Genomic DNA, 18,860 nt, shown 5'->3' with positions numbered 1-18,860 from the left:
CGCAGCAGATCCAAAGCGGGACCTCGGAAGTGTGGAGTTCCGGAGTTCGGAGTTAAGGCCCTGGGTGGCGGGGGTGGGGGGTGGGGGGGGCTTGGGCTCTGCAGGCAGCAGGAAGGCTGTGCGGGCAGAGAATTAGGCCCGGTAGCCCAAGAGGCTCCCCGGTGCCTAAGTGGACAGGGAAAGCGCTGGCCACGTTCCCTTCTGTTCCTCCACGCCACACCTCAGGGGTCTCCGCCAGCATCTCCCCTGTCCCCACTGGACCCCTAACTGTGGGTGGATCCCGCTGGGTGTAGGAACTCCTCCCCTCCCCCAGCCACCCCCCAGGGGTGCCAGGTCCCTGAGGTCTGGCCTTTACTTTTGCTCCCCTTTCCCTCCCTCCCACTCCCTCAGGACCCATGCGGCTGGAGGAGGCCTCAGTGGGCAGAAGATCAGGCCCAGGATCTCAGCAGGCTCCCGGGGGCCCAAGTGGGCAGGGGAGACCTGTCCATGCTCCCTTCTGATCCTCCGCCCTCCCAATGGTCCCCCAATTTACCCCTTCAGTGTCGGATCCCTTCCCCTCCCCCAGCCACCCCTCAGGGGCTCCAGTCCCGTCCCGCCTCCACTTCTCCTCCCCCCTCATTCCCCCCAACATTCCATGTACTACCCGGTCGCTGGGGGTTCCTCCCGTCCCCTTAGGTGTCCGTGGTCGCCCACTGATGCCTGGTAGGTGCCCTGGTTGTGCGAGGATGTGAATTCCGCATCCTCCTAGTCTGCAATCTTGACTCCACCCCCGAAACCCTACTATCTTCACATTAAAAAAAAATTTTTTTTTGAAAAAGATGTACATGTGCATAGGTTAAAGTATCAAATAGTTCTGCAAAGTTAGTTTTAAAAAAAAGTCTTCTACTTCTTTTCCCTTTTCTCCTTCCCTAGAAGCAGCCACTAATCACCATAGTTAGCTAATTATTTTGGTTATTACTCAATGTTTCTAAATAACATGCTCTTATACACTAATTTTTTGATATTCAGTGTTTCTCTGATGATAGATACGAGCAATGTAGTATACTATGATTTGTTTCCCTTTGTACAGCTTTTGGTTTCCTTCTAGTTAATACTTGTCTTATTTCTTACTTGTTTATTTTAAAATTTTAATCACTAATTCAATCCTTGTTGATTGTTTAAATCTCCTTTGAAGACATTCAGCTATACCAGGCATCCAGTTTATTTCATCTTGCTGAGTAAATCTCTCCCGGAGCCTTCTGACATACATCAATACGTCTGGCTGCCCTCTACACTGTGTAGAACATCAGCCTGAGATCTCCCTTCCCCAGCATTTTGGGAATCTCCTTGTCTTTTTCTGTTGTGTTGACACTTCTGTTTCCTGTATGTTTTCTTCCTTTTTTCTTAGCTTTCCCTCTTTTGTGGGTTGATTGTATCCTCATATAGCTTCCTGGTGTATGGGGGTTGCCTGAAATGTCTTCATTTTATTTTAATATTTAAGCTATAGTTTAGCTGAATGTAAACTATTACAGTGGTCATCAGTTTTTCTCAGAATTTTGAAGGCATTTTGTTATTGGCTTAAAAAAAACTTTAAATTTTGAAATGATTTTAGATTGACAGAAGAGTTACAAAGATAGTACAAAGTTCCTGAATTCTCTTCACCTGGCTTCCTCTAATGTTAACATTTTACATAACCATGGCACATTTGTCAACACTGAGAAACTAATATTGACTGTTAGTACTACTAGGAACTGAACTACAGACTTCAGTCCTATTTCACCAGCTTCTCCACTCATATCCTTTGTCTGTTCCAGGATCAGATCCAGGATACCAGACTGTAATCACTCCTCATGTCGCCTTAGACTCTTTAAGTCTGTGACAGTTGTGCAGTCTTTCCTTATTTTTAATAACTTTGACATTTTTGAAGAGGACTGGTCAATACTTTGTAGAATGTCCCTCCGTAGGGTTTCTCTGATGTTTTCTCATGTTAAGACTTGGGTTTTGGATTTGGGAGAATAATACCACAGGGGTGAAAAAGGTCTTCTCATCGTATCATTTCAGAGGATAAATGATATCAACATGACATGTTACTGGTGATGCTAACTTTGATCACTTGGTTAAGGTGGTGTCTGCTAGATTTTTCCTCTGTGAAGTTGCTAATTTTCTCTTTCCACGAAGCGAGTCACTAAGTCCAGCCCACCCTCAAAGGGAGGAGAATTAAGCTTCACCTCCTTGAGGGAGGAATATAAAATAATTTGTGGACATATGTTAAAACCACCACAATAAAAAAAAAAAAAAAAAACCACCACAATAATTAATAAATATCTGGGGGGGGAGGTATTTTGAGGCTATGCAAATACCCTTCTTCTCCTTAAAGTTGAACTAACTAATGTTAATATTCATCAATGAATTTCACCACTGCTTTTTAACTTCCAGTGTTCCTGTCCAGAAATCCAAAACCATCCTAACTTCTGACCCTCAGAATTGGTCTTTTCCTCTTAGGAATGTTGTAGAATCTCTTCCTTTTTCCCTGTGTTCTAAAATTCCATAAATGGGACTTCCCTGGTGGCCCAGCGGCCAAGACTCCTCGTTCTCAATGCAGGGGGCCTGGGTTTGATCCCTAGTCAGGGAACTAGATCCCACATGCCGCAACTAAGAGCCCGTATGCCGCAACTAAGAACCGGCGCAGCCAAATAAATAAATAAATATTAAAAATAAATAAATAAAATTCCATAAGAATGTACTTTGGCACGAGACTGTTTATGTTGAATGGATTGAAGGACTGAATGAGACAAGCTATGTAACACGCCTAGCAAAGTATCTAGTGCACAGAATACTCTCAATGTTAGATTCTTTCTCCTTCAACTGTTCAGCGTGTAACTTTGTGGACTCTATGGAGTGAAGGTACTTGCTTCGGGGAACATGAGACTTGTGTTAACTTATCTTATTTTTTTAATAATATGTTTTTAATTCTCCCCCCCACCCGCCCCTTCTCTCAATGCAGGGCTTACCACTCAAACGATGGAAGGCAGACATTACCCACCTGAGCTGTCCAGAGCCTACAGCGTTTGCTTTCTCACCCCTCGCCCCACATCGGAGCTCTTTGCGAGAGATGTGGATACCAAGCTTCCAACAATCCAAGAAAGAAGCCCAAGCACTAAGGTGGCTGGTTGATAGGAATCAAAACTTTTCAACTCAAGAGTTTTGGGCCCTAGTATTCAAGGACTAATATCAAAAAGTGTCAGAGTTCTATTTTCTAGGTTGCCTTGATATCTGAATATAATAGCTGCTCTGTGGACAACCCACTAGGATGAGAATTAATGGGTGCAGTACTCATAGTGAGCTCTATTGAGTAATAGATATGAGTTACCCCTAGGGGTCACTTCTCTGTTTTTTATAGTAAAAAAGAAATATTTCGTATGAACACTGGTCACCTTCAGTGTACATGTCTGGACCCACATCCCTGCCGCCTTGTGTGGAAATTCACCTCCTGTAGAATGAGTGTTTTCCTTGCTGCAGGGAAAGAGTCCTTGCAAGGAGGGCAGAGGGTGTAGCTGTGGATTCTCACACTCACCTCACTGGCTGTGTTTATTGGTATTTGGCAAGCCCAGTGTTCCGACGCTGAGCAGGAACATGAAATGCGTTAGAACTTGGCAATGAGGGATGCCATCTGTTGGTTTCCAGGGATGTGAGTGAGTAGTGAAGGCTGCGTGGGGTTGATCCGCTGTCTCCCCAAATCTAAAGAACATAGCACATCTCTGCCTCTTCCATACTTTCAGCCACCTCTCCCGCCTTTCTTAGCACCACCTTGCCCTGCGTCCTCCCCCGTTCCTCCCTGGAGCGAATGTCTTGGGAAGACGTGCCTCTTCCTTGTGTGTTTTGAGTGGTGAGTAGTTCCCTTTGTTCCCTTATCCCACTGAGCAGAATAGTACAGAGAGTCCTGTGGTTCAGGCTGGACAGCCTGTGCGTTTTGATCGCTGTGAGCATGAAGGTGAGTGCCCTGGGGAACTCCAGTGGTGTGGAAGCGGATTTGTCTTGTCTTAGGGTGACGCGCAGCCTGCAGTGGAGGGCAGCCCTGCCAGTTTGGGAGCATTCCCTGTCATTTCTGATCCCGTCACAGAGCAGTTTCAGCTGTCTTACCTGGAGCTTCTACTGGAGCTTCTCGGAAGACAAGGAGAAAACACTGTCTCTCGTTCTCTTTCCTTGTGAGCGTGGGGTGGCTTCTAGATCACACTAAAGCCTGCTGCCACCCAATGTGTGACGGCTTTGATATTCTTTATTGTGGAAAGACGTAAGCTCTAGAGGACAGGACGAGTCCTGGGTGCTCATGTCCCTGATGTGGCATCAGGGGAAAATGAGGAAAGCATACTCTCGGCACCAGCGGCTTTTGTATCGCAGGCCAGTGCCTTTCTGTTCCTGCCAAGGGTGATCTCTTCCTTACGTAGCTGTCTTTCTGGCTGTGCGAGAGAAATAAGGACTGAAACCGGTACGTTCTTTTAGCAGCAAGAGGGGTCACATTGTTTCTCCCCTCTGACTGGGTTCTTCTCCATCCTAGCTCTGCCATTAACTAACTATGATTTTGAACAAATATCTTAACCTCCCTGGGCCTTAGTTTTTGTACCTAAAGAGAAGTGATTGGGCTGGTCTTGGAAGTTCTTTTCTGTGTAACATTCTTTAATTATCAAAATTTAAGAAGTTTCATTTTGTATGTGTTTTTACTAGGACAGTAACAAACTAGGTTAGAGCCACTGTGTGTTTTTCAAGGGAAGCACACTCTTCTTTAAAGGAGGAAGCATACTTATTGGGTAGTGTTGGGGATGGAAAGGAATTTATTTATCTCTCTGCTCTTTTATCTGATAATATCAAAATGGAAAGGATTGGAAAGGCCAGAATTAAGTTGTATTTTAAATGGGTTTATTTGTTTGTTTCTTTTTGTTTTGCGATACGCTGGCCTCTCACTGTTGTGGCCTCTCCCGTTGCAGAGCACAGGCTCTGGACACGCAGGCTCAGTGGCCATGGCTCACAGGCCTAGCCGCTCCGCGGCATGTGGGATCTTCCCAGACCGGGACACAAACCCGTGTCCCCTGCATCGGCAGGCGGACTCTCAACCACTGCGCCACCAGGGAAACCCATTTGTTTGTTTCTTTTCTTCTCTTTCTTTTTTCCCCCCACTCTTAAAAAAAGCCCAGGATATGATTTGTGCCTCTGATGAGACATTATCGAGTAGATTCAGTTCTCCTTCACAATGCCTTAAGCAGATACCCCCCAGTGCTTATGTGCTGCATGTAGGTCTTTTTTTTTTTAAACTTATTTAATTAATTAATTTATTTTTGGCTGCGTTGGGTCTTCATTGCTGCGTGTGGGCTTTCTCTAGTTGTGGCGAGCAGGGGCTACTCTTCATTGTGGTGTGTGGGCTTCTCATTGCGGTGGCTTCCCTTGTTGTGGAGCACGGGCTTCAGTAGTTGTGGCATGAAGGCTCGGTAGTTGTGGCGCATGGGCTCAGTTGCTCTGCAGCATGTGGGATCTTCCTGGACCAGGGCTCGAACCCATGTCCCCTGCATTGGAAGGCGGATTCTTAACCACTGCGCCACCAGGGAATTCCCTGCATGTAGGTCTTAAACCCCAACATTTCATGTGTTTTTTTGGTTCTGCTTGGTTCTTCTTCACGAGTCCATCGATCAAATTCCTCCTAAACCTGTATGCAGTATGTAGCCCTGAGCAAATTTAGTGAAATAAAATCATTGCTCATTTAATGTGGTATAAAAATTTTGTGGAGGAAGAGGATAAAGGAGAGGGAATTTCATGGGATTAAAAATGAGGGGTAAGGCCTTCCCTGGTGGCACAGTGATTAAGAATCCGCTTGCCAATGCAGGGGACACGGGTTCGAGCCCTGGTCCGGGAAGGTCCCACATGCTGCGGAGCAACTAAGCCCTTGGGCCACAACTACTGAGCCTGTGCTCTAGAGCCCACGAACCACAACTACTGTGCCTGCATGCCACAACTACTGAAGCCCATGTGCCTAGAGCCCGTGCTCCGCAACAAGAGAAGCCACCGCAATGAGAAGCCCGCTCACTGCAATGAAGAGTAGCCCCTGCTCGCCGCAACTAGAGGAAGCCCGTGCACAGCAACAAAGACCCAAGGCAGCCAAAAATAAATAAAATAAAATAAAGAAATTGTAAAAAATTAAAAAATAAAAATGAGGTGTATTTCAAGAAAATAAACCAAGGATTCTTTGGAACTCTTTGAGTACCCATAGATTTGAGACTTTATTATTATTTTTTGCTTAACATATGTGTCTTTTGCAGTAGGGTTTTCATTAATAAGATAATGCCCTCTCGTCTGTGATAATTGCTGTCATGGAGTGATTCTTATCTGCAAAACGGGAGCTCTGCTTTTGGAGTTCCATGGAAGGCCCTCCGTGTATTTTAGCTGTGTTGACCCCATCATAAGACACCTTTCTCTTTACCTCAGTGACTCCATTTCTGAAATATGACTCAGCAAGTGTCCTACCTCACAGGCTGTTGTGTGGAACGGCTCATGGCTGTGAAGGACTTCCTGCAGTGCAGCTTTCTGTTTAGTGCTTCAGTACGCTTTACTTGGATTTTCTCAAAGACTGATGTTCAAAGCAGTATGACGAGGTGGGCAGAAACCTTTTCGGAAATATTGAAGAAAATGATTACTAATGTTAGTTAATAGTCTTTACTTCTTCACCTGAAAATGGAGGCAACTTTGACCTTTGGTCACGTAGCAAATATAATGTTTCAGAATCTGAATGCTGACTGGCTTCTTTGTTGCTCTTAAGGACTGGATTCTAGCAACTAAAATATCGGTTGAGGTCATTATCATTATTAGTAACAGATTGAATGCATACAGTGTTCTATGTACTTCTCAGAAATAAAGACAAAGGCAAAAATGAGCATGGTTCTTTCAGGGTCAAACATTGTGTATTACACGTAGGAGAATGGCTCAGTATCAATAGAACACCTTAAGGATCTAAGCACAGTCCAGACCTGAACTTGAAATTTGAAATACCCATTGTAATATTGTGCATTAAAAATTATCAGTAGCACATAATTCCTGCTAAAGACAACAGTTCCTTAGGGGAATCCAGTGTAAAGTTAATTTTCAATGAATAATGTTGATTATCTAAAGTCAGGAGGGTATAACTCTGCATAAATGACATATGTCTTTCTTAGAATCTTCAAAGTAAACAGTATAGAAGCCCACAGGCCACAAATAAAGGTAGTCAGTTTATGTTTCAAGTACCTTTGCAATCTTGAATATTTTACAAAGAATTTCTTCGCCCTTCTTTCGGAAATTTCTTTCCTTTGTTTCCATTTTTGTTGTTGTTGTCGTTAGGTAATATCTTAGATAATAATATCTTTACCGCGTAATTCTAATGTCAACATATATCTTTATTTCCTTTTGATTACAGAAATGAAAATGCTTTAGGAACTCAGAGGGAATATAGAATTATGAGCTGTGACTGGAATGAGAAAGACCTGATTTTAGTCCCTACTCTTTGATGTACCATCTTTATTACCTTGGTCAAGTTATTCGACCTTTTAAAGCTGTATCTTGCTCATGTGTCATGTTTGCTCCCTGTGAGGTGGTTGTGATGATTAAGTAAGCTTGTGTTCATACTTCTCTCAGTAAATGCGAGCTGTAGTTGTTCCAGCTATCTGTGGCCATCACCCTTCTGTTTGTGAAGACCCGGGTTGAGATTGGTTCAGGAAAAGGGAATGACTGATGATTGGACCAGGGATGGTACCCTTTTGTTCTTCGTTTAGTTGTTTCAAACATATTTATTGTTATGCGATGGGCATTGTGGTAGGCACTGTAGCAGATACAAGCAGGACAAGGTGAGAGGGGCATTGTGATACGCGGATGGTATTAAAACCAGGGACAGAGGAAAGCTTGAATTGTGCTATAACTGTCTCTCCCTTCCATGGGATTTCTGATGGAGTTTTACACAAAGTTTCCAAGAGCATAATGAAACTCAGCGACCTCTTTATAGTAGCTGTGCAAACCCAAATAAACCCAGTGCAATGAACTCCAGTAAAAGCTGGATTTGAACATATAATCTAGATTTGAACATATAATCTAGATTTGAAGCCTAAGGAGCATCTTCTGTGGCCTTTCTGTTTCTCAGTTCTCAGTCTTAGGACCAGCCTGTTCAATGTGCCAAGAGAAAGGAGAGAAAGTCTGTAGGTCCTCACCCTGCTTACTCATTAACCAAGGATCAAAACAGGAATAAAATAGGGGAAAACCTCCTAGGAGACAAGCCCTCTTTGCTCTCCACTCGCTATGGATGCAAGAATATGGGGTGCGTTGCATGAGAGCTCCCTTTTAAGTCATAGTAACCTCTCTGACTAGTAAATGTGACCTCATCAATATCCTGGGCCCAACCCATTAAATTAGTGACCCCGTTGGTGCTGGTGGAAGGGGGATTATTAAGGACTTGGGCAGGATGCAAGGTGTGAGCAGGGGCAGGAGTGACCCTCCATGATTTTTGTCCTCTCAACTCATTGGGCTTAACAGCCAAGCCTGGGGTCAGTCAGAGGCGGACTGTATCCCCAGGAGGGTATGACCTATCATGATCAACAGAGAGCTCCTTTCACCTTCCTGGGCTTCTTCCCTGATAACTACCCTTGCTCTGTGGTATCCCCCTGGAGCCAGTGACATGAGCCGTTCAGCTCTTTGTCTCTTGAAGCTTCTGAAGTGAATCAGGACTGAACGTTGATCAGTGTCTCCAGGAGAATTGTGGACATTAAGTCAAAAATTTGTTCCCTATTTTATTTCCCATTGCAAACCATGACTTACTTCATCATCCAGCTTTGCTCACCAGAGGAGGTTATACAACCAGCCCCAATAGGCCATTAGGAATACTTGGAATTTTACTATCACAAACTCCTTAATTAAAAAAAAAACTGATTGAGTAGGTAATTAAAGATTTTAGAGACTATCAGTGTAGGTAGCTGGTGCCGTTAATGGTTTTAAGGCAAGGGCAGTATCCCAGGAGCCTTTGGAATGAGCCTCACATAGATTGCTTCTTATGTATACAGAGTAAACGTGACTGCAGACTCATCTGATGAGTCACACTCACAGAAAAATACAGCCGGTTTACTTAATGATGTCCTTGATGAAGTAATAAAAATGACTAATTTTATAAAACGTTGACCTTTGAGTACATGTCTTTTTAATATTCTATGTGACAAAATGGGGCGTATATATAAAGCATGTCTGCTGCACACCAAAGCACAATGGGAATCTCAAAGAAAAGCACTGTGTGATTGTTTGAGTTGTGAGCTAAACTTTTCCCTGGAAAACCATTTTTGCTCAAAAGAGTGTCTGGCAAACTGTGGGTTGTTCAGTGATGGGTTTTTGTCAGTCAACTTCATGGAAATGTAGTGAGCCTGTCACTTTAAGAGAACCAATACTTTGTTGCCAATGATAAAATTTCAGCTTTCAAATGAAAATTAAAATTTTGGAAAACTAATTTCCACCACTTCGAACTTGACAACTTCCTGATTCTTGAGACTTTCCTGATGAGACTAACAAATGTTACTTTTGACATTGAATGGAAACAGAGGTGATGACGTGTAAAGGAATTTTTATTTTTATTTTTTTTAGGTAAGAAGTGGATTTATTTAGAGAGAAACACACTCCACAGATAGAGTGTGGGCCATCTCAGAAGGTGAGAAAGGCCAGGAGTTTTTAGTTTATTAGTTTGTTTTTATAATTTGAAGGAAGGAAGAAATAGTGTTATATACTAGAGAGAGAGAGCATTTGTTTTAAATTAGTTTTTTTGGTTGAAGTGTTCCATAAGGGAAAATGGAGTTTCTAGTGGATATTTTTAAAATTATTGATCACTTGAAAATTGGGGTAAGGTAAAAGGTAATCAGAACTTTCCATGAAGGAAAAGAAGCCTTTGGTTTTTTTCACTAGGGAAACAAGGAAAAAATGTATTCAAGAACAAGAAAATTATTTTTAAAATATTATCAAGGAAATTATCATTATTTGGGTCACTCAGAATGTCAGGCTGCCTGGAATTTATTAATTTACTCAATAATTTTTTATTGAGCACTTAATATGTGCCAGGAATTATTCTGGGCCAAGAGGCTATACTGACAAAACCCCTGCCACCATAGAGCTTCCGTGTTAATTCTGGTAGGGGAATGAATATGGAAACGCCTTAGCAAAATACAAACCACTTCCAGGAAGGTTTTGTTTCTTTATTCTGTAAGAGCCCCTTGAGATGGAATTTACTTCCTGAATTTCTACTACTCTATTTGAAGCATGAGATATGATATAAGTGGATTATATTGATAGAGTGTATTAAATGTGCTATATTGACAAGATGGTTAAAAGTACTGAAAGTTCAGATTCAGAGTGAGTTGGCAAGTCTGAAAGCAAATCCTTTCTCTGTTCTTTTCATTTTTTACTCCATTGTTTTATTCCTGTTCCCCAGAAGAGGAGACATTTCTCCTGTCAACGTCATGTGATTTCTGGCAAGAATAAGAACTGACTTGGGAATGGCAATAACAACGGTGCACTCACCGGGCAAGCCGTCCTGCTGTGTGGCTAAACTCCATCTGTTCGCCTTCAGTACAGGGGCTGGGGCAAGTCAATATTCACTTAGTTGCAGCACCTGAAAAAGTTTTATCTTAGAAGCCGCATTCAGTCATCGTGTATATAGCTCACACACCATCAATAAGAAGACTCATTTCACCAGTGAAATAATATTATCTGCTAGTCTGAGAGAATGCAGGTCACTTAGATGAACATCTTTAGGTAGTAAAGTATAATCCCAGATGTCTTCTACTTCCTGTTTTCATGGTCTAAAATCCCAACTTCAGTGTATGTCTTTAGCCTGGAGGTGATGAAGCAGAAATAAGAAAATGAAACACATCTGCTCTGACGCCCCCTCCATAATTTGTTTATTTTTGCAGTAACTCTAGGGATGCCGTTGAAAATGAATTTTTATAATCTTTTTTTTTAAATTGAAGTACAGTTGGTTTGCAATGTTGTGTTAATTTCTGCTGTACAGCAAAGTGATTCAGTTATACATATATATATTCTTTTTCATATTCTTTTCCATTATGGTTTATCACAGGATATTGAATATAGTTCCCTGTGCTATACAGTAGGACCTTTTTGTTTATCCATTCTATATATAATAGTTTGCATCTGCTTATCCCAAACTCCCAATCCATCTCTCCCCCACTCCCTCCTCCTTGGCAACCACAAGTCTGTTCTGTACGTCTGTGAGTCTGTTTCTGTTTTGTAGATAGGTTCATTTGTGTCATATTTGAGATTCCACATATAAGTGGTACCATATGGTATTTGTCTTTCTCTGTCTGATTTACTTCACTTAGTATGATAATCTCTAGGTCCATCCCTGTTGCTGCAAATGGCATTATTTCATTCTTTTTTATGACTGAGTAGTATTCCGTTGTATATATGTACCACATCTTCTTTATCCATTCACCGTCGATTGACGTTTAGGTTGCTTCCATGTCTTGCTATCGTGAGTAGTGCTGCTGTGAACATTGGGGTGCACATATCTTTTCGAATTTTGGTTTTCTCTAGATATATGCCCAGGAGTGGGAGTGCTGGATCATATGGTAGCTCTGTTTTTAGTTTTTTGAGGAACCTTCATATTGTTTTCCATAGTGGCTGCACCAACAGTGTAGGAGGCTTCCCTTGAGAAAAAATCCTTTTTGAGATAGGGAATGTGGAAGCTCATATTAAAAGAACTGTATTTTACTTCACCTAAGATGGGGAAGCAGGACACAGTAATTATATACATAGCTTATGCAATACCATATCACTCATAAATGACAGGTCCAAATTTCAAACCCAAGATTGTTTTGTTTGTTCACGTTCTTTCCGCCACACTCTGTTTTCTCCCGTGGGGAGAGAAAGAGGTGGCTGCAGTTCTTTACAGCACCTCTGAAAAAAACATGTCCCTATCCCCACTGATACGGAAAAATCTAGTCCTACCCTTACAGCCTTTAAAATAGGTATGAAATTCTTTACTAGTGGAGGGGAGTTTGTGTCGTGCTTATAAGTCAGTCTGTTTCTTCTTCAGAAGCTTTCTCGTGATATTGGAATTATAAGTAATTTGGTTTGTCTATATGGGGAAGTGAAACACTTGGGAAAGCCCATACATTGGCCTTAGACACTCCCATCTTTGGGAAGGTCTCAGTTTGCTAGTATTGCGCCTGTTTGTTTGCAGAAGCTCATGCAATTCTGTAGGCACAAGTCCTTCTTCCCCATTGTGAGAGCTGGCAGAGCAAAGCTCACAAAGGACTTGTGAAGTAATGATGATGTATTTGTGTGAACAACAAGAACTCAGAAAAAAATAATGTTTGGATCTTGGAAGTGACACTCTAGTAAACCATGATCACGGTTATGGAGCACCAGCTTTAAGGGTGAAAGAAAAGAGTGTGTGATGTCATTTCCTATGGCCTACTTATTATGCCCATTTCCACCCTCCCCACACAGGTCCCAGATCTAAGAAACAAAGATACCATTCATCAAGGCTGTGTTCTTTCGAATTTGATGCTTATCCAAAATTTCCTTCAGTTTTGCAATTATAGGGGATAATGTGGTTCCCCCAAACTCCTATTCTGCCCCCCTCTTTTGGAAAAGCAATACCTCCAAATAAACTTCATAATAAGAGGCTTTTGCGTTTTCAAAAACTGAGGGGCAGTGCCAGTGACCAGGAGCAGAGGGTATGGGCAATGAAGGAGAGGTGTGGGACATGCACTTCCAGAGGAGACGGAAAAAGAGCCTCAAGCTGGTGAGGCCAAATTGTACACTGAAGCTGAGACACACGGTCCTAGTTCCAGAGAAGAGTCTTCCTACAGGTTTCTTTACAGAGGCCAACATCTCCGTTTTGATTTCAGGAAATCCCCAAAGAGGAAATGAGATGTTGCAGGCTTTGGGCTTTGGGGACAGACTCACGAGAGAGATACATTTCAACAGCCTAAAAATTGCTCTTCTTGGCTTCTGAGGACATGCAGCCGAGCCACGGTGAGCCCCCCTTCCTCCTTCTGTCTGCAGCTGGCTCGGGTGCCCGGCGTGTCACCACCCAGCACCCCAGAACCAGTGTTTCCTAAACACAGCCACATTCCTCCCCTCGACACGGGATCTCTCTGCTCATGTTGCACTGGTCTGTAACAAGCTAGAGGGTCATTCACGAAGGGCATGGAGAACAAGGAGAAAACAACCCCTAATCTTGTGTGGACTGGGAAGAATCCGTTTTGGCAGGCACCGGACGGGGACTGCTGTAGAACTCGGGGTTGAAACAGTCTGATCTCAGCGCTGGCAGCCTCTGCGATGACCTTGGAAAAGACCTTGTATCAACCTGATCAGAACCTCCAGACAAAACACGTGAGTTCAGCCAAACGTTTGAATGTTTCCGACGTTCGCCTGTTCTCCATCACGTAGAGACAGTCTTCATTGCGCTGGACTTCAATCTGACCCTCAAAAAAGCTGTTGAGAAGGGGTCCCTCTCTACTCCCATTCTCTCCTTTTCCAACACCCCCATAAACAAATTATGGGGACATGATTGGGCAATACAGGTATATCAAGCTCTCGTCCAATCTACATATTACCTGGAATACAGTGGAGGTGGATTTGGGTTAATTTGGAGAGGACTGGAAAGTGACACCAAGACAGGGACCTTGAAGTGTCACCAGGATTTACAGATCTTTCACAGTGCTGTTCTTCGCATATGTACTTGCTGCCTCGCAATGAAACAGAGAACTTGGTCTCGGGCAGTGCCCAGCTTCCCTCACATCTTGTGTTTACATGTGTCACATATTTCTGCAGGGCACTGCCCACTGGGGTAACAGATTAATCTGAGGTAGTCATTAATTGTTTGATGTCTGTTATATGGGAGGATAGGATGGTGCCAGGGTAAATAATTTGAGAATAGCCAGGGGTGAGCGACAGCGTTGCTGTTTTCTCATCTCCCATGGACTTCAGACCTTCCAAGTGAGCTTGGCAATTACCTAAAAAGAAAGGAGTGACGTGGTTTTACCCAGTGGGGGCTTCCCTTGTCCATTTGGGTCCCTTCGTTTACTGCATCTCAAAGAAACCATGACAACCGTATTTGTCTCCATTTCCTCTCCCCTCGATGCTTCTGGCTCCATCTGTTCAATACTCACCAATGGAGTCAACATTTGGTCTCTTTTCTTATTATAAACAAAAGTGCACTTATGTGAGTTCATTTTTTGAAGAAACATAAAATAAAATAAAAACGGAAAGGTTGTGTTTGGCTTGATAAATTGTTCAATACCTTCTCTACACCTCCTCTTTCTTAATTTTCACTGACTCGTGACATGTTCATTTATTTGATTTGTCAGAAGGTGCCTGTGCAATGTGCAGAGATGTGTCATCCCAGGAAAACAAAACCAAAACCCAAACTCCTGCTTTGTAGGTAGATATCTGTGTGATGAAAAAAATGCCTTCTCTGTTTTCAGTCATGGTGTGCACGTCTAGATCTAACCATATTCCTTTCACTTCCAAAACCTCAGATAGTGGAAGGTGGGTTTGTCTTCTGAAGCTTTCTGCAAGCTCTTAGGGTCACGTGGCTCTTTGATGAGCCCTGCACAAGAAAGCAGTAACTAAGAGGAGGAAATAAATATATGGCTCAACTCCAGTGGGACTCCAGTGGGACCTCTTTTTTGTGGTGTAGGGTGTCCTTTTACATTTGAGTCCCACTGATGAAGTAGTCCAGGACAGAGCCATCCCAGGCTCAGGGGTCCTGGCTTGGAACTAGTGTTGCCTTTGCTATTAACTACCTTTGTGACCTTGAGCAAAGCATTTTACCTCAGTACGAATCCCCGTTCCTTCATATGTAAAATGAAGTAGAACTAGATGACATATAAGCCCCCAAAGAGCTTTTTTATTTTTTAAATATTTATTTGGCTGCACCAGGTCATAGTTGTGGCACGTGGGACCTTCGTTGCTGCGTGTACGATCTTCAGTTGCGGCATGTGGGATCTAGTTCCCTGACCAGGGATCGAACTTGGGCTCCCTGCATTAGGAGCGTGGAGTCTTAGCCACCAGGCCACCAGGGAAGTCCCCTGCAAAGAGCTGTAAGATGGTACTATTCTGTTTCATGGCTAAACACTAAACACTAGCTGGTGATTTTGCGAGTTTTCCTCTCCTACCCCTGTGATGCAGTTCTTGCCTCCGTCCTCTTCTTATCTCACTCCATAACTTTTCTCATCTCTCTTGTCCACTTCGCATTTTCAACTATCATTCGTATACTTAAGACAAAACGTCTTAAAAAATGAACTTTTACTGCATTATAATCACATAAACTACAGTGTACCCATCTCAAGTTCAATAAGTTTTTTTCAGATGTATACAGCTGTGTATCCTCCACCACAGTCAAGATGTAGAACATGTATATCACCCCAGTAAGACCCCTTGTTCCCCTTTCTAGTCAATACTCCCCCATTCCTGGCCCTAGACAATCAGGGAGCTGTTTTCTGACATCAAACATTTTTTTCTCCTCAAAGCCACGCTTCTAATCATGATCAAAGTGTATGTTCAACTACCCACTGGGAAACTTGAGTTAGATTCAACCCAGGCCCCTTGACCTTAACGAGATGGAAATTGAGATCTTTCTCCGTAGATCGGTCTGTCAAATCTCTAAAACTACACATCCGACCATCCTCTCTCTCCATGTTAACCCATCCTATTTAGCAATCTACTCTTTTAACGTATTCACATCAGTTCCTTCCTTCTGCCACTGTTTTGTGTAGGACCCCTCACCAACCACAGTCTAGTCCCACCAAGTTCAGGAGCTCCATGTGTCTCTTCCAAGGTAATGCCCCACATCCTTCGACCTTGCAGCTCAAAGACCTTTGCATAGCCTTTCCCCAATTTATTTACATGGTGTCAACTTTGTAGTCTGCTCACTTTGGGACCTTTCTTTCAACAAAAACCTTCCTCTTGTAAATCAGACACTCCCTAGCTTAATATCCTTTAATAGGCACACATTCCCTCTGGGATAAAGACTCTTCTGAAACATCCCTTCCCTGACTTTCTAAGCTCACCTCTTACATCTTCCCCGTTTATTAGCATGCCCCTGTGCTCTGCTGTACCAAACTGACTGTACATTGCCTGAACACTCCATGCTTTCTTCAGACCTCTGCATCTTTGTATACACTTTTATTTCCTCTGCTCGGAATATCAGTTTGATGAATCCCTATTTATGCTTCAAGACTCAGCTCAAATGATTTCCTCAGTGAAGCCTTCCCTAGTACCCTCAAAGACTATTATTATTTTCTCTTCTTTTCCTTCATTACACATTGTATATTTCTCCTTTGTAATCACCAAGATTATACTCCAGTGTAGAGAAGGAGGGAACAGGACAACCCATTCCCCCAAATGGTCTTGACAGTTGACAGGATAAGCTCACGTGTACATACTTACATGTGTGCACAGCCCCATACCCACAGGGAACGAGGAAGAACATTGAAGAGTTTTTGATTTGGGGGTCTACCTTCTAGCTCATTTAAGAGTTTCAATGAGGAGGTAGGCTTTGGGAGTCGCTCCTGCCACAGTTCATTAACTTCTCCTTGTCTGGTCTGTCTCAACTGGTCTGAGACTTAGCACGTTTACTTTTTGTTGCCCACTCAGGGTCTGCTTCTCTCTGCAGGTGAGTCTCCTCACACTGCTAAGCCCTCTGCTGGATGCCGCCCCAGGTGGAGGGAAGGAGGCTTCCCTGATATTCTGGACGATGTAGCATCTGCAATCCCATAGGCATGTCCTGTAGATTGTCCTGCTAAAATACCATGTGTCTCCTGTTCCCTCCTCTCATCCTTGTCTGGTGTGCACCTGAGATCAGGAGGAGAAAAGTGAGATGGGAAAAACTGATCCTGCAATGTCTCTAAGAGGACTTACTGTATAGCCACTTTAATGATCTGTTTACATGTTTGTCTCCTGCAGACTAAGTATCTTGAAGGTCAGATGGTGGGTTTTTTGTTGTTTTTGCGGTATGCGGGTCTCTCACTGTTGTGGCCTCTCCCTCTGCGGAGCACAGGCAGAGGGAGTGAAAGTAGTATTACTCTGATTTTTGCAGATGGGAAAACAGATTCAGTGTGTCAAATAACTTATCCAAATTTACAGCAAGTAAATAGCTGAGTCCAGATATAGATCCAAGTTCATGACCATTCTGCAATATACTTTTTTTTTTTTTTTTTGCGGTACGCGGGCCTCTCACCGCTGTGGCCTCTCCAGTTGCAGAGCACAGGCTCCGGACGCGCAGGCCCAGCGGCCATGACTCACGGGCCCAGCCGCTCCGCGGCACGTGGGATCCTCCCGGACCGGGGCACGAACCCGTGTCCCCTGCATCGGCAGGCGGACTCTCAACCACTGCGCCACCAGGGAAGCCCTGCAATATACTTTTTAAAGAAACAGAATTGTTCCAAAGCATGTACTTAGAGATCCCTTAGCTGACAAAATAAAGTGGACAAGCAGCACTTTTTTGGTCATGGAATTGGTATATTCTTCATGTCATCTGAATGTTATGTCTGTTCCATGTTGGTCATTTGTGCAGTGTATAATGCAAGGCTCCGCTTTTATTGGTGATTAAGAGAGACGGGTTTGTTGGTTTGACACTGTGAACCAAACTCTCAGATGACAGAACATGATGAGCCTCTGTTGATCTAGAAGTTTATCCAGAACAATAAGGTGAGTACTCCAGAGAGGAAATTTAGCTCACGATTAGGCATTTTGAGTGCCTCTCACAGAGTTTTCTCTTTTTCTTTCCCTCGCACTGAGTGGTATAGGCTATTATTTAAAAATGTATTAAATACCAAGTTCTGTAATTGCCTGATTACTATCATCTTTCCTCTTTTCACTCCCCACTGTTCCCCCTGCCATCAGGATGACACTTCCTTCAGGCACTCAAATATTTCATCCCTCAAAAATGGAGTATAAAAACACATTAAAATATACCACACATGGTGATTGTCAGAAGAAAATCACCCAGAACCTTGATCTCGGACTTATCTTTCAAACGATATAAATCCAATTTATCTCACTCTCAAGTCTCTTTGAATTTTAGTGTCTCAATCACCCTATGGTAACATTGCTCTCCAGAGTAATTTAATAAAAAGATGAAATTACCCCACATACATTTTTAACTGCACCTCTTTCGATCAAATAGGTTGATGTCAGAAGAGTATTCTTTCCTGAATCAATGGCAAATATGTTTTTAATACAAACTATGTTAGTCCAGAAGAAATCTGTTGGTGCAACAGAATACTCAAGAAAAATATACTCTTTTGGCTAAATTATGAGTCCCTATTGCATTAGACAATTTCACATTTCACATTAAATCTTTATTTCGATGCTTCTTATTTTCCAGCTCTGTTTATTCCTGGGGCCCATATAGGGTGTCAAAGATATAAAAATATCATAAAACCAGGCCATAAATGAAATTAATTTTAGGTGCAAAGTAACTTACCTATGTATGGCAGTAAATTCTACTGATCACTTTTACTGAGTAAGGGATTTGCATATTGTCTCCGGGATAATTTGGTAACTGCTATCTTGGGTTGTTTTCTGTCCTTTTGATGTGTGTCTGTAGTCTCTAAAACATCTTAGATTTTAGCTGGAACATCCACTCTGGGGGCTCTGAAGCGGAGCTCATCTGCTTTTCTGCAATACAACCTTCATCTGTGTTTTTGTTTTGCCTCTGCCATTGAAGGAAAAAGGTCAGGGCATTAACCTCTCCCTCCATTAGAAGGATGCATTTCTGCTTTCATCTGATTAGCTGCTGTAATTTGAAGCTTTCGGTGCCTGCAGATAAGGTGGGAGGCTGGCAGCAGGAAGGGCCATGGGAGGCT

The 18,860-nt window shown here is 42.9% G+C and overlaps 1 protein-coding gene across 7 annotated transcripts in view; it reads left to right on the top strand.

The window, feature by feature from the left end:
* The window catches only part of POFUT3 (protein O-fucosyltransferase 3), a 97,209-nt gene extending 82,951 nt beyond the window's left edge, over nucleotides 1–14,258 (top strand). For 5 of the 7 annotated variants that reach the window (XM_027122808.1, XM_027122809.1, XM_027122806.1 and 2 more), the window contains one exon: nucleotides 2,984–4,979. In XM_027122808.1, coding sequence (XP_026978609.1) covers nucleotides 2,984–3,208 — 225 coding nt within the window. In that variant the 3' untranslated portion in view covers nucleotides 3,209–4,979. Of the gene's footprint in view, nucleotides 1–2,983; nucleotides 4,980–12,489 lie in introns of those variants that run through there. The other 2 variants (XM_027122811.1, XM_027122810.1) reach the window with 2 other exon arrangements.
* The last annotated feature ends 4,602 nt before the right edge of the window (nucleotides 14,259–18,860 follow it).

Source organism: Aethalodelphis obliquidens, unplaced genomic scaffold (assembly GCF_003676395.1).
Source record: "Aethalodelphis obliquidens isolate GAN/ISIS:26980383/991018 unplaced genomic scaffold, ASM367639v1 scaffold25, whole genome shotgun sequence".
NCBI lineage: Eukaryota > Metazoa > Chordata > Mammalia > Artiodactyla > Delphinidae > Aethalodelphis > Aethalodelphis obliquidens.
Note: the sequence above shows the minus strand (reverse complement) of the source record. Positions and strands in the feature narration are given on the sequence as shown.